This window comes from Acanthochromis polyacanthus, chromosome 12, assembly GCF_021347895.1.
Source record: "Acanthochromis polyacanthus isolate Apoly-LR-REF ecotype Palm Island chromosome 12, KAUST_Apoly_ChrSc, whole genome shotgun sequence".
Taxonomy (NCBI): Eukaryota; Metazoa; Chordata; class Actinopteri; family Pomacentridae; genus Acanthochromis; species Acanthochromis polyacanthus.
In genome coordinates, this window is record NC_067124.1 from 40,811,116 (window position 1) to 40,826,533 (window position 15,418).

Consider the following 15,418-nt stretch of genomic DNA (forward strand, 5'->3'; position numbering starts at 1 on the left):
TCAGTCCAGAACTGGAGGACATCTGGGCTTCTAAATGTTTGAAAAATCACCCTTCTCTTTTCCAGTTTTCTGCTCCATATTGATCAATAATATTGAGCAGAAAATCAGTTAATAGGTATTGATTAGCTCAGCTCCACATCAATGGTTGCCTTTTTATTACATTATTTTTTTTATTTAACCAGGAAAGATCCCATTGAGATTAAGAACCTCTTTTTCAAGTGAGTCCTGGCCAAGATAGGCAGCAGCAATACAAAACAGTTCTAAAATCACTCAGTTAAGACATGATTAATATACGCAAAAAAAGAAAATAAAAACAACAATAATTAAATTCAGATAAATCCATGTTTCTGTGTTTCTAACCCTACTCTAATCCATGCTAATGTGATCTTTTTCTCAGCAGTAGAAGCTAGATATTTAGCTAGCTGTTACTGCTGACCACTGATGGAAAACAGTCCAAAGAATGAGTCTGATCCTGATAATATGAGGTAGAGAGAGACATTCAATCAAGGCTGACAATGGATGAAAATATGAACAATAGAAGAGAGGACATAGCTTTGCTCTACACATTCTTTAGGAAAACTGATGCTGTGAACGACAAAAACGAGACAGAAAGTGACAAAAATGAGACAGATGTTATGTTTTAGGTCTTGTCTGGGAGTATTCTAAACTCATTTCCATACTAACTTTCAAAACCTGAAGACAAATTATTCAGTTTCAGATCAAGAAAATGCTGAGATATCTTTAGTTTCTGAAATCTTTGTTTGAAGTTAAGAAACCAAACAAAGTGCCGCAGAAATAGAATTAAATAGAATCTTTATTGTCAGACGATTGCAGGCAGATATGAACAGGAGGAACAACGCAGGCGGCGAGGACAAGGAGTTAGAGATTCTTTAGCCAGTCCAAGCTCCGTCCTTTTGGTTCACAGGGATGTGCAGGAACGTCGTCCATGTTTCCATCATCTCGCACCGGAACTGCAGCGGGAAAACCGAGAAAAGAGGATTTCATGTCGGACAAAACAGAAGACGAAGCGCTCAGAGCCTCTGTGAAGTGAACGGCGTTTACCTGGATAGTTGTACGGTACGGCAGCATTCAGCATCGACGTGTATTTAGTGTACGGGCTGAGGAAGGGAAGGACGGCGCCTGAGGAGAGACGAAGGGTTTGAACTTCACATTACAACACCGCTACAGCTTAACCACCAACTGCAGGAGAAGTCTACATTCAGCTCCTTAAATGTGAATATTTTCTGGTTTCTTTCCTCTGTGACAGTAAACTGAAGATCTTTGGACTAAACCAGACATTTGAGGAAACTCTGATCCACATATTTCTGTCATTTTAGAGACAAAACAAGTGATTTTAGTTTGTTTTTGGTACAACAAACTGATTTATTTAGGGCTAATCCAAAAGAAACTACCATTAAATCTGTACTTTTAAACTTCTTCAGGACAAAAACTGACAATTATTTTCATTCTGATGATTAGTTTCTGCATTTTTTTTATTGTTTTCTCTAAAACGTCTCAGGATGGAGAAAATGTCCATCACAGCCTTTAAAAAGTCTTTTTTTTTGTTCAACCATCAAACCATCAGTCAAACTCAGTTAAATTAGAGCTGCAATAATAAATCGATTAATCATGAATTTAATCTTCAACTATTTTAGTAATTGATTAGTTTGAGTCATTTTTAAATTAAAATCAGTCTACATTCTGTGATTCCAGCTCCTTGACTGTGAATATTTTCTAGTTTCTTTCCTCTGTGACAGTAAACTGAAGCTCTGTGGACTAAACCAGACATTTGAGGAAACTCTGACCCACATTTTTCACCATTTAAACACATTTTGGAGACCGAACAACTGATTGATTCGTCCAGAAAAAGATCTCCAGAAAGACTGACACTGAAAATAATCATTACTTGCAGTTCAGTTCAACTCTTGTTGTAATTTCTCGTTGTGTAGAGGTGAGTTTAGCATGCATTCAACAGAAACTACGATTAAATCTATAATTTTAGGTCAACAATTAACCATTATTGTTATTACTCATCAATTAGCTGATTATTTATTTGACTGTTTCGTCTCTACAATGTCACAGGATGGTAAAAATGCTCATTTCAGCATCTTAAAACCAAAGATGAATCTTTTTGAAGTCTTCTTTTGTTTGAGCACCAGCGTACTTCTCTATTAAATAAAACTACTGCTCAGGCTAGTTTCAATAGAATCAGCTGCTGCATCGACAAGTAAATATGGTTTGCAAACACATCAGATGTTTAATTTGACAGTTTGATCAGCAATAATCAACAAATATCAAAGTGTGGATAATACAAGGACACGGTAGAATCAACAGACATCACTAAAACAGGAGACAAGCATCAGAATCTGTTGTTTTTATTCTATAAATTTAACTTCTGAGCTCCGTGTAAAAGGTAGCTGCTCACCGACGAGTCCTATCGCACACGAAGTCACGATAACGGGCTCCTTATTCCACGCATTCTTCAAAAAAGCTCCGACTCCTGCAGGGAAAATAAAGTCACATTAATGAAAACCCTCCGCTGCTGCTCACGCTAGCTGACGTTAGCTAACATTAGCATCGCATCCAAGGTCACAGTTTTGTTTCAAATTAATAAAATCAAATTAAAAATCCTCATGAGACTAATTCAGACTGATTTTAATATTTAATGTGTCTATTAAAAGCGTATGGTGCTCAAGGTGAAGCGAACTTCACTGATTTCTGCTCCAAAAGATGACAAAATACATACGTACCCGCCATATTGTCTGTTGTAGTTTCAACCGCACAGGTGCTCATGGGAAATGTAGTAACAGTAGACTGACGTATAATGTCTGCGTCCGTCGCACGTAAACATCAGAGTAACAACGAAAGGGAGCCGCAGTTGATGGTTTGTGCTTGTTTTGAGCCAGTTTTTATGCGATTGAGCGCTCTAAAGTGAACTAAATTAATAAATAACAGAATTTTATGTCGTTTTAAAAGTTTCTAAGTCAGAGTTTGATGATGAAACAGTTTGCAGAGGAGCTTTGAAGCCGCGCAGCTGCAGTTATTCTGGACTGATCGCGAAGAAATGTAAGTATGGTTGGACTTTGAATAAGGATCATTTTATTTATTGTTTTACACATTCAATCAAGGCTGACAATGTTATGAAAATATGAAAAATAGAAGAGAGGACATAGCTTTGCTCTACCCATTCTTTAGGAACACTGCTGGATGATAGAAACGACAAAAATGAGACACAAAACGACAGAAATAAGACACAGAACGACAAAAATGAGACACAAAACGACAGAAATAAGACACAGAACGACAAAAATAAGACACAAAACGACAGAAAGAAGACACAAAATGACAGAGAGAAGACACAAAAGACAAAAATAAGACACAAAGCGACAAAAGCAAGACAAAAAATGACAGAAACGAGACGGAAAAGGACAAAAACGAGCAACAGAAAGAAGGAAACAAGACAAAAAAACAGAAGTCACATGGAATATTTAGTTTTGAATAAAGAACATAAATGATGAGTAAAGTCACATGAAAATGAAAAACAAGAAAACAAACCCCAAAACCCAGTTTTGTTGTTTTCACATTCCTTTTTTCATTTCTGGTTGTGTACAGACGATATTTTGGTGTCTGAACGTTTGAACTTTCTTTTTTTTAATGTTGCATTCACTGCCACATGGACATTAGAGTTTCAATGAAAGAAACAAAGTGGGCCGTAATAATTTACAGTGGCTGTGGCCTCTGTTAGGCTTGGTTAATCCATACATAGTGCATCATTTTCTATTTAAAAACCCCTCTTATTCTTTCTTTCCTTCCAGATGATGGAGGACTTCTCCGGCCTGGCTCTGCCTCCTCTGTTTGGAGGTCACATCCTGGAGGCAGAACTGGAGCCTGGTGGGGTGGAGCTGGGACCAGGAGAGGTGAGCTCAGTCATACTGGAAATAAAGTGTAAATTGAACCCAGCCTCTCTGTAGATCAGACTAAATGGTGTTCCATGAGGCAGACGTCTCTGTCAGTTTAGTTTTTCTATCAAGCAGTAAATCAAGATTCAAGAACTTTATTGTCCTAAACACGGCAGAAACACGGCAGCTACACTGAGATCCATTCACACAGCTGAAAAAATAAATAAAATAAGATAGAATAAGATCAAATAAAAACAAAAACTAAATTCTTTGAGCAGATGTCAGCATCTTGTGGAATCGTCACATGTAAACAGAACAATGCTGATTATTGATGTGTTCCTCTGCTGAGCTTTAGAACCTTAAAAAACAACAATAACAGTTAGAGCCGCTGCAGAATAATGTGTTTTCTTCACATTGTTCACCTTTGACATGTCCTGTCTTCTTCCTCATAACGACATTTTAACATCTTAGTCGTAGCATCGACTGATTCATGTAGAACATAACTAATGAATAGAGTAACTACTTTTTGGTCCCTTAACACTTCCAACAACAAAGATCTGAATTCCAGGCAGAACATTTGACTTTTTTAACACTTTGTCCTTCAGTATTTGTTGAACTTTACAACGGAGAGGAATTTTCAAAAACATGAAAAAATCATTAAACCTCAAAAAAGAGTGGATCTATAACTGAGCTCTGAAATGCATCTGCTCTGGTGCTTGTAGTTGCTGCAGGTTAGAGCTCGGTTATAGTCCAGGTGAACTTCCTGTCAGACATTATTTCTGCAGCTCTCTGATGCTCTTTAACATTAAATCACATTTTCTCTATTCCATTGTTTTCTTTGCCATGAAGTCAGGACTCATAAAAAGCAGAGCTCCAGAGACAGTAAGAGTTGCGACACTCATGCTCTCGCAGCGGGGGGGTCACGTGGTTCATGTAAGCCTGAATAGTTCCAAACAGGCAGCGCTGTCATTTCCTTCTATGGGACTGAGAGCGGCGATTTCACGGTAAAAAAGGAATAAAATCACACCTCCAAGTACTTGTTTGATTATTAATTCATTGGAGTATGTATGTAAATGTCAGTTTTACATTTTGAGCCGTAAGGTGACATATTAAAGACACTTTTGGGGTTTTGGAGGGAATGTTTTACATTCGTGTTAGCATGGAAAATCGACTTTTACACAGAAATGTAAGATGATTGAAGATGTTAATTTTTGCCCAGCTGGATTATTGTATTTCCAGACAATGTCTATATTTCTCTGATTCACTTCCCCGTAGTCTGGGAGTTATTGAAAAGCAGAGTAACAACAGTCCATTCAGCAGATAGTGTCCAGGCAGGAGTTGACTCACTATAACCATTTTAAGACATACACAAAATATATATTCAAGAATAACAACTCATTATGCTTTGATGAATGAAATAGTATGTTTTATTGACAATGGGAGAAACAATGAGGGTCTTCATGTCTTCAGTGAGGGTTCTCGGGATACTGGCGGATAGATAGATACGATAGATATTAATAAATATATTTGTTAAATACTTACAAGTATAAGTTTATGCATTATAAAGGGTCTCATATAAAGGACGTAGTCTTGACAATTAAAAAGAGGTAGCGATGTAGCTAGGTAGCTTTCAAAGAAGAGCTAACAAGCACAAGGCAATGCCTGAAAGTCGGTCATCTGCCAATATTCACAAATACAGATAAATGTATGCACCACAAAGGGCTTCTGATATAATATAAAGACGTTAAAATTAAAAAGAGGTAGCGACTCATCAACAATTAATCCGTCAATATATCCCTGGAGATAACTTCACAGCTAACAGCAGAGTCGAGCTAAAAAAAAGTAGCAGAAATTCGGTCGTCTACCAAGATAAAAAATATATATAATTACGCTGCGCAAATACAAATAAAGCTCAGCATGTGCATCATAAAGAGCCTCTGATAAAATATAGGCAGTTGACAATTCAAAAGAGGTAGGCATTTCATCAACTTACCTCCATATATACTCAACAACCTGCAGTGCAAATGAACGGTGGCTATCACTGTAGAAGCGGTGCTTGGAACTAAACAAGCCTCCACAACCCGGAAGTAGACCAGAAGAAAGCGTACAACGGCACCCTATGGGAGTGTCACAACTCTTATTATCTCTAGGGCTCTGATAAAAACCAGAGATGTAAAACACGTCATCTGTGACAGCGTTTTAAATCTGCAGTCCCACACTGATGTTCCTCCGTGCTGTTCCAGTCTGGGTCACGTTCTACAATTTAAGACAAAGTAGAACTAGGAGTGACAGAGTTAAACTGAAACATGCTGAGTCGTCCTTCATTTCACAGCGTGGTTCTAAACTTACCTGTTGGCTCCGCCCACTCCTTTAATGTCACCTGGCTGCAGCTTCCTCCTGTAGTTACTGAGAAGACAGTGGTGAGACAAACGGCTCAAGGACATCATTCAGCAGCGTTTACTGTTTTATGAGAAATTCAGAATATATCGGCGTTTAATCGGCAAAACTCCCTAACACTAACGGCGACGATGATTATTTAGAAGAGGGCTATAATCAACTGATTTAATGGGATTATTAAAGCAGAGGGACACCTTCAGAGTTTGTGTCACTGGACCACGAGCAGGACGTTGGATCAAAGATGTAGAAAATAAAATGAATGTCTGATTCAAAGGTACGGTCAGGAGCATCTCTGAACGTGTCGTTATGGTGGGAGAGCTTTAAACCATCCACCTGCAGAATCTTTCCTCCACACTGAAGGGACTTGAATGAAGTGTCGGCTTCAAAAGCAGCTCCTCGTTTTAGTTTTTTGTTTTTTCCGAAAATGAAATGATTTCCGCTGCAGTGCCCTTTTCTTTGGAGGATGAAGCACTTTCTCCTGTCCAAGCCTCACGTTAGCTTCCGTGTTTTCATGCCTCGTGCCTCCGTCCAGTTTCCGTTTCAAATGGCACCTGTAGGACGTTTTATTTCACCAAAAGCTCTGAAATTCATCGACTAAACTCAGCTGTGACTCAAAGCCTTGTGTGGTAACAGTCCTAAACATGCGACTGATCACATTTATTCCAGACTGCTCCGCTGTGTGAAATATAAAACTAGAATCACACACAAACGCTGACTTTTCCAGCTTCTGCTGGTGGGCCCTGAACGCCTCGTCTAAATGTCTCCCTCTCTTCGCCTCCCCGCCAACTTTAGCATAATATTTAAATTCCAGCTGCCTTCATGGACAGAACCAGAATCTCATTTTAATGTGTTTACTCTGACGTTTGCTGCTGCCTCTCTTGGCCAGGTCACCCTGGTTCAATAAAGGTTAAATGAAATAAAATAAATGTGCTAGAAGTGTCAGCTCTGCATCCATCAGTGACTTCTACACTAAATACACATCTGGTTTCTTTACTTCCTGTGACATTCATTATTCTGTGACAGAGTGAAGCAGCAGAGCTTCCTTTGAACACAGAGAACCAAAGCCAGCCTTGTTTCCTTCAGGTGGAGCTGGGTCCAGGAGGCGGCGAACTGCTGGAGAACACGACGCAAGAAGACGAGGAGAGACGAGCTCTGGACAAAAGAAAATACCTGGCTCTGAACAGAAGGTGTAAAGAAATAGAACAGGTGAACACAGTTAGATAAAACTTTATGAAAAGGAAAATAAAAATGACAAAACATGAGAATAAATACAGTGGCCATTTATATGAGGGGCGGCATGGCTCAGTGGGTAGAGTGGCCGTCTTATAACTGGAAGGTTGTGGTTTGATCTTAGGCCCGTCGTGCTCATGTTGAGGTGTCCCTGAGCAAGACACCTAACCCCTAATTGCTCCTGGTGGGTCGTGGTTAGCGCCTTGCATGGCAGCTTCCACCATTAGTGTGTGAATGTGACGTATCATGTAAAGCGCTTTGGATAAAAGCGCTATATAAATACAACCATTTATATGTAGAGAAACTAGATAAGATTTTAGTACAATATATCACTGAAAATATAGAAATAAGTGTGCTAGGAAGTAGGACTCACACTGATACTGAAAAAATAAGAGAATGTGACACATGATAAAGACTCAAAACGACCACAAAGAGGCAAAAAACGACCACAAAGAGATACAAGATGACCACAAAGAGACACAAAACGACCACAAAGACACTCCAAACGACCACAAAGAGACACAAAACAACCACAGACACAAAACAACCACAAAAAACCACAAAATGACCACAAAGAGACACAAGATGACCACAAAGTGTAATGGCGTGTTGTGTTCAGGTGAATCAGAAGATCCTGGGCCGCCTCCACCAGGTCCAGAGAATCACACGACGTCTGAAGAAAGAACGACGGTACGAACCTTCTTCACAGCATCTCGAGTTTTACAGATTTCTGAGACGTTTCCTGAGTTTCCTGTTGGTTCCAGCAGGTTCCTCATGAAGACTTTAGACGCTCATGGAGACGATTACAGGAACGCTCAGCTCACCATCCTGCTGGAGGTAAGGATCATCAGTGGTGATCAGTGTGATTTTATAATCGGATGGATGGAATTTAAAACCTACCTGTCACAACCTGCTGCTCTGTTCACTGTTTCTGAGCCATGCTGCATTTACTTTACACTTTTGTTCCATTTGGACAGCCCTGGATTCATTTCTAACAGGTTTTCACTAATTCTGGACACGTTTTCTTTTTATTCAGGACCAATTCTGAGTGATCTTCCACACTGCGGACATTTAGGATGTGTTTTAGAACGGGTTTTGTGTAATTTTGAAAATATTTTGAATCATTTTTGGCAAGTTTATGCCAGATAAGACAAATTCAGTCATTTTGGACAATCAAAGTTTGAGATGCTTTGAACATGAATATCTCTGTGTTTCCTCTCTACTCTGTTCATCATCAATGCAAAGATGATCTCCAACATGTTTCTGAACTGCGCTGACTTCATTTATTCTTACAGTCGCTTTGCTTTTCCTCTCAGACTAAGTTTTTCATTTTCATTTCAGCTGTTCATTCTTTTGTTGTTTTTCTTTGACAGGACGTGTTTGCTCATCCTGAAGCTATAGAATCTGTCTTTCTTTTGTACATTTTAATTGAAAGAACACCTGAATATAAGCTGCTTCATCTACAACTCATTTTTGTGACTAAAAAGCAGCGAGCTGAGGCCCTTCAGAGCGCCGCCGGCCGGTTGGTAATCACTGACTGCTCTGAAACACAATTAGTTTTGTGTGACGTACCAGAATGAATAAGTGTTGTGAAGCTGATTAGATGCTGCTGGATTCAGAAATGTTCTCCTGCACTTGTTCCAGGATGAGTCCGGAGCTCATGTGGATCCTGCTGCTGGAGCCGAGGATGAACGGGTCAACGGAGTGTCTGGATCCACGTCATCTGCAGCCGGACCCAAGAAGAAGAGGCACCGGGTTCCTCGACAGGAGAAGGACAAAGAACAGCAGGTGGGTGGAGAATCTGCTGGACCAGGAACATCCACGAGGAGTGATGGAGAAGTTCTGAGGTTGTTTGTGGTGCAGCAGTAAGGTTAGCATCAGGGTCTGAGTTCCAGATGTTTCTGTAAAATCACTTCATGTTTGATCGTCATAGTGACCACAGGAGGATCTGTGGGACCAAACAGAAGTTTAACGGTGGAAGAGCCAAAGTTTTTCTAAAGAGACACAAAATGACAACAAAAAGACCCAAAACAGCTACAAAGAGACACAAAATGACAACAAAAAGACCCAAAACAGCCACAAAGAGACACAAAATGACAACAAAAAGACCCAAAACAGCCACAAAGAGACACAAAATGACAACAAAAAGACCCAAAACAGCCACAAAGAGACACAAAATGACAACAAAAAGACCCAAAACAGCCACAAAGAGACACAAAACGACTACAAAAAGACCCAAAACAGCCACAAAGAGACACAAATGACAACAAAAAGACCCAAACAGCCACAAAGAGACACAAAATGAAAACAAAAAGACCCAAAACAGCTACAAAGAGACACAAAATGACGACAAAAGACCCAAAACAGCCACAAAGAGACACAAAATGACAACAAAAAGACCCAAAACAGCTACAAAGAGACACAAAATGACAACAAAAAGACCCAAAACAGCCACAAAGAGACACAAAACGACTACAAAAAGACCCAAAACAGCCACAAAGAGACACAAAATGACAACAAAAAGACCCAAAACAGCCACAAAGAGACACAAAATGACAACAAAAAGACCCAAAACAGCCACAAAGAGACACAAAACGACTACAAAAAGACCCAAAACAGCCACAAAGAGACACAAAATGACAACAAAAAGACCCAAAACAGCCACAAAGAGACACAAAATGAAAACAAAAAGACCCAAAACAGCTACAAAGAGACACAAAATGACGACAAAAAGACCCAAAACAGCCACAAAGAGACACAAAATGACAACAAAAAGACCCAAAACAGCCACAAAGCGACACAAAATGACGACAAAAAGACCCAAAACAGCCACAAAGAGACACAAAATGACAACAAAAAGACCCAAAACAGCCACAAAGAGACACAAAATGAAAACAAAAAGACCCAAAACAGCTACAAAGAGACACAAAATGACGACAAAAAGACCCAAAACAGCCACAAAGAGACACAAAACGACTACAAAAAGACCCAAAACAGCCACAAAGAGACACAAAACGACTACAAAAAGACCCAAAACAGCCACAAAGAGACACAAAACGACGACAAAAAGACCCAAAACAGCCACAAAGAGACACAAAATGACGACAAAAAGACCCAAAACAGCTACAAAGAGACACAAAATGAAAACAAAAAGACCCAAAACAGCTACAAAGAGACACAAAATGACGACAAAAAGACCCAAAACAGCCACAAAGAGACACAAAATGACGACAAAAAGACCCAAAACAGCCACAAAGCGACACAAAATGACGACAAAAAGACCCAAAACAGCCACAAAGAGACACAAAATGACGACAAAAAGACCCAAAACAGCCACAAAGAGACACAAAATGACAACAAAAAGACCCAAAACAGCCACAAAGAGACACAAAATGAAAACAAAAAGACCCAAAACAGCTACAAAGAGACACAAAATGACGACAAAAAGACCCAAAACAGCCACAAAGAGACACAAAATGACAACAAAAAGACCCAAAACAGCCACAAAGCGACACAAAATGACGACAAAAAGACCCAAAACAGCCACAAAGAGACACAAAATGACAACAAAAAGACCCAAAACAGCCACAAAGAGACACAAAATGAAAACAAAAAGACCCAAAACAGCTACAAAGAGACACAAAATGACGACAAAAAGACCCAAAACAGCCACAAAGAGACACAAAACGACTACAAAAAGACCCAAACAGCCACAAAGAGACACAAAATGACGACAAAAAGACCCAAAACAGCCACAAAGAGACACAAAATGACGACAAAAAGACCCAAAACAGCTACAAAGAGACACAAAATGAAAACAAAAAGACCCAAAACAGCTACAAAGAGACACAAAATGACGACAAAAAGACCCAAAACAGCCACAAAGAGACACAAAACGACTACAAAAAGACCCAAAACAGCCACAAAGAGACACAAAATGACAACAAAAAGACCCAAAACAGCCACAAAGAGACACAAAATGAAAACAAAAGACCCAAAACAGCTACAAAGAGACACAAAATGACGACAAAAAGACCCAAAACAGCCACAAAGAGACACAAAACGACTACAAAAAGACCCAAAACAGCCACAAAGAGACACAAAATGACGACAAAAAGACCCAAAACAGCCACAAAGAGACACAAAATGACGACAAAAAGACCCAAAACAGCTACAAAGAGACACAAAATGAAAACAAAAAGACCCAAAACAGCTACAAAGAGACACAAAATGACGACAAAAAGACCCAAAACAGCCACAAAGAGACACAAAATGACAACAAAAAGACCCAAAACAGCCACAAAGCGACACAAAATGACAACAAAAAGACCCAAAACAGCCACAAAGCGACACAAAATGACGACAAAAAGACCCAAAACAGCCACAAAGAGACACAAAATGACAACAAAAAGACCCAAAACAGCTACAAAGAGACACAAAATGACAACAAAAAGACCCAAAACAGCCACAAAGAGACACAAAATGACAACAAAAATACCCAAACAGCTACAAAGAGACACAAAATGACAACAAAAAGACCCACAACAGCTACAAAGAGACACAAAATGACGACAAAAAGACCCAAAACAGCCACAAAGAGACACAAAATGACGACAAAAAGACCCAAAACAGCTACAAAGAGACACAAAATGACGATAAAAAGACCCAAAACAGCCACAAAGAGACACAAAATGACAACAAAAAGACCCAAAACAGCTACAAAGACACAAAATGAAAACAAAGACCCAAAACAGCTACAAAGAGACACAAAATGACAACAAAAAGACCCAAAACAGCCACAAAGAGACACAAAACGACAACAAAAAGACCCAAAACAGCTACAAAGAGACACAAAATGAAAACAAAAATGCCCAAAACAGCCACAAAGAGACACAAAACGACAACAAAAAGACCCAAAACAGCTACAAAGAGACACAATATGACAACAAAAAGACCCAAAACAGCCACAAAGACACACAATATGACAACAAAAAGACCCAAAACAGCCACAAAGAGACACAATATGACAACAAAAAGACCCAAAACAGCCACAAAGAGACACAAAACGACTACAAAAAGACCCAAAACAGCCACAAAGAGACACAAATGACAACAAAAAGACCCAAAACAGCTACAAAGAGACACAAAATGACGACAAAAAGACCCAAAACAGCTACAAAGAGACACAAAATGACAACAAAAAGACCCAAAACAGCTACAAAGACACAAAATGAAAACAAAAAGACCCAAAACAGCTACAAAGAGACACAAAATGACAACAAAAAGACCCAAAACAGCCACAAAGAGACACAAAACGACAACATAAAGACCCAAAACAGCTACAAAGAGACACAAAATGACAACAAAAAGACCCAAAACAGCCAGAAAGAGACACAAAACGACAACAAAAAGACCCAAAACAGCTACAAAGAGACACAAAATGACAACAAAAAGACCCAAAACAGCCACAAAGAGACACAAAACGACAACAAAAAGACCAAAAAAAACAACAGAGACACAAAATGACAACAAAAAGACCCAAAACAGCCACAAAGAGACACAATATGACAACAAAAAGACCCAAAACAGCCACAAAGAGACACAAAACGACTACAAAAAGACCCAAAACAGCCACAAAGAGACACAAAATTACAACAAAAAGACCCAAAACAGACACAAAGAGACACAAAATGACGACAAAGAGACCCAAAACAGCCACAAAGAGACAAAAATGACGACAAAGAGACCAAAAACAGCCACAAAGCGACACAAAATGACGACAAAAAGACCCAAAACAGCCACAAAGCGACACAAAATGACGACAAAAAGACCCAAAACAGCCACAAAGAGACACAAAATGACGACAAAGAGACCCAAAACAGCCACAAAGAGACACAAAATGACGACAAAGAGACCAAAAACAGCCACAAAGCGACACAAAATGACGACAAAAAGACCCAAAACAGCCACAGAGACACAAAATGACGACAAAAAGACCAAAAACAGCCACAAAGCGACACAAAATGATGACAAAAAGACCAAAAACAGCCACAAAGAGACACAAAATGACGACAAAAAGACCCAAAACGACCACAAAAAGACCCAAAACATCCACAAAAAGATAAAATGACAGCAAAGAGACACAAAATAACCACAGAGAGACCTCAGTGTTTCCTGGGAGCAGAGCATCGCTGCACCAGGAGGACACTTTGACGGGGACAGCAGCCATATTTACATCAGAGCTTCTCATTTTTATCGTCAGTCTCAGAACTTTTTGATCACAGCTTCAGTCCTTTAATCATTCGTTTATCTGCAGAATCACTGATTCCTGACTTTGTCTTCTGTTCTCAGGGTGAATCCGACATGTTGGCAGAAACACCGTTTGGAGAGATGCCCAGTCCCACCTCCCTGTCCCACTGATTCCAGTTACACTCCGTTAGACTAAACCGTCCGTGACTGTTCCTAGTTTCACCTGTAAACAGACTGAACGTCACTCAGACTTTTGTTCTGTATATATTTTTGTGTGTTTTAATATTTTGTGCTGATGGTTTTGACCAGTAAACAACCTGGTGGGTGACTCTGACTGCCGAGATGTAAATATAACGGGTAGAAAACATGACGGTATCTGGTTCTACATCTAGTCCAGTCTGATCTCCAGTAAAACCAGTAAAACCACAGCATCATAACCTAGAAATAACCACAACTCCCAATGGTTCCTTTGTTTTACTGCAACAATGTTCACATTTAAGCAATTATCTTTTTACAAAGCATAGTGAACAATCTGACATTTATTCAGAAAAATAAATTCAGGTTCACCAACATTCATCCTCAGTTTATCATTTCCACATTACAACTTCCAGATCAGAGTGTCTACAAAGGAACACAACATTTAGTCACCTGGAACTGAACCATGGAGGGTTTACTGGAGGATCACAATGACCAAAGTCAGACAGAAAAAAACAAAACACAACAAAAAAATGAGACACAAAGTGACAAAAATATGAGACATAACAAACTCAGACAGAACATGACAAAAACTAGACACAAAATGACAAAAACGAACTATAGTAGTACAAAATGACCAAAGTTAGACTGTTACAAAAACGAAACATAAAGTGACAAAAATGAGACAAAGTGACAAAAGAACAATCTAGTATTTTACTTTCTGATCCAAACAACTTGTCATGGTCTAGAAATGATTTTAAATTTATAGTTTTACTAATTTACAATCTGCAGTTAATGTCTTCTCTGTAATTTTTACTCTTTGAGGGCCGGATTGGACCCTCTGGAGGACCACTTTTGGCCCACGGGCCTCATGTTGGACACCCCTGATATGTTCCATTATAATAGTTCAGACACACAGAAAGATGTTTTATTTTCAGGCAAGAATAAAAATAAAATTGCCATAAAGATTCATTTCCTCAAGTAAAGAAAAAATATGTGGGGGCTATTAAAGAAATGTTTTTCAAAATACGAGCTTCAGATCCAGTTTTGTGTGAATTTATTTATCCCCGTGCCAAATTTAGATTTACTGGGATTTTGTTCTATAATGGTAGAAGTGTTTATCATAATTTTAACCTATTTTTAGGTTATTTTGCTTTTTTATTGGAAAATAATGACTGATGTTGGACGTGCCATTTTTCATCAAAATTTAAAATGACAAAAATAAAATTAAACAATTATCAGAAACATCTGTAATTAATGTCTAGCTTTTTTTGTCTTTTGCTGATGTAATTTCCAGCCAAAATAAGTGTTGATTTAATAAAAAATCACTATAATAGCTCTAAAGTTGTCTTGAGGATGGATATTTTGAAGTGTAACTATGAACTGTATAAAAGTATTATATAAATCTTATAATAAATAATATGTAATAAAGATAATAAATGTATAAT

General features: G+C 38.7%; 2 protein-coding genes across 3 annotated transcripts; one reads left to right on the plus strand and one right to left on the minus strand.

Annotated features, from left to right (window-relative positions):
* Window positions 1–796: 796 nt before the first annotated feature.
* On the minus strand, window positions 797–2,794 carry ndufa3 (NADH:ubiquinone oxidoreductase subunit A3). The gene is made up of 4 exons (XM_022206664.2): window positions 2,751–2,794; window positions 2,426–2,500; window positions 1,063–1,140; window positions 797–971 (listed from the first exon to the last, which is right to left on the minus strand). Exons 1-4 carry the CDS (start codon window positions 2,791–2,793, stop codon window positions 880–882), a joined length of 288 nt encoding a protein of 95 aa, XP_022062356.2. The 5' UTR covers window position 2,794; the 3' UTR covers window positions 797–879.
* A 9-nt stretch (window positions 2,795–2,803) lies between these two features.
* tfpt (TCF3 (E2A) fusion partner) lies at window positions 2,804–15,219 on the plus strand. Of its 2 annotated transcripts, none has more exons than XM_051956565.1 (8): window positions 2,804–2,884; window positions 2,977–3,066; window positions 3,816–3,917; window positions 7,380–7,502; window positions 8,146–8,216; window positions 8,294–8,363; window positions 9,171–9,314; window positions 13,878–15,219. In XM_051956565.1, the coding sequence occupies exons 3-8, from the start codon at window positions 3,816–3,818 to the stop codon at window positions 13,944–13,946; spliced, it is 579 nt and encodes a 192-aa protein (XP_051812525.1). In that variant the 5' UTR covers window positions 2,804–2,884; window positions 2,977–3,066; the 3' UTR covers window positions 13,947–15,219. The 2 variants fall into 2 exon arrangements, with proteins under 2 accessions (XP_051812525.1, XP_051812526.1); XM_051956566.1 differs by having other exon boundaries at window positions 2,844–2,884; window positions 3,007–3,066.
* The last annotated feature ends 199 nt before the right edge of the window (window positions 15,220–15,418 follow it).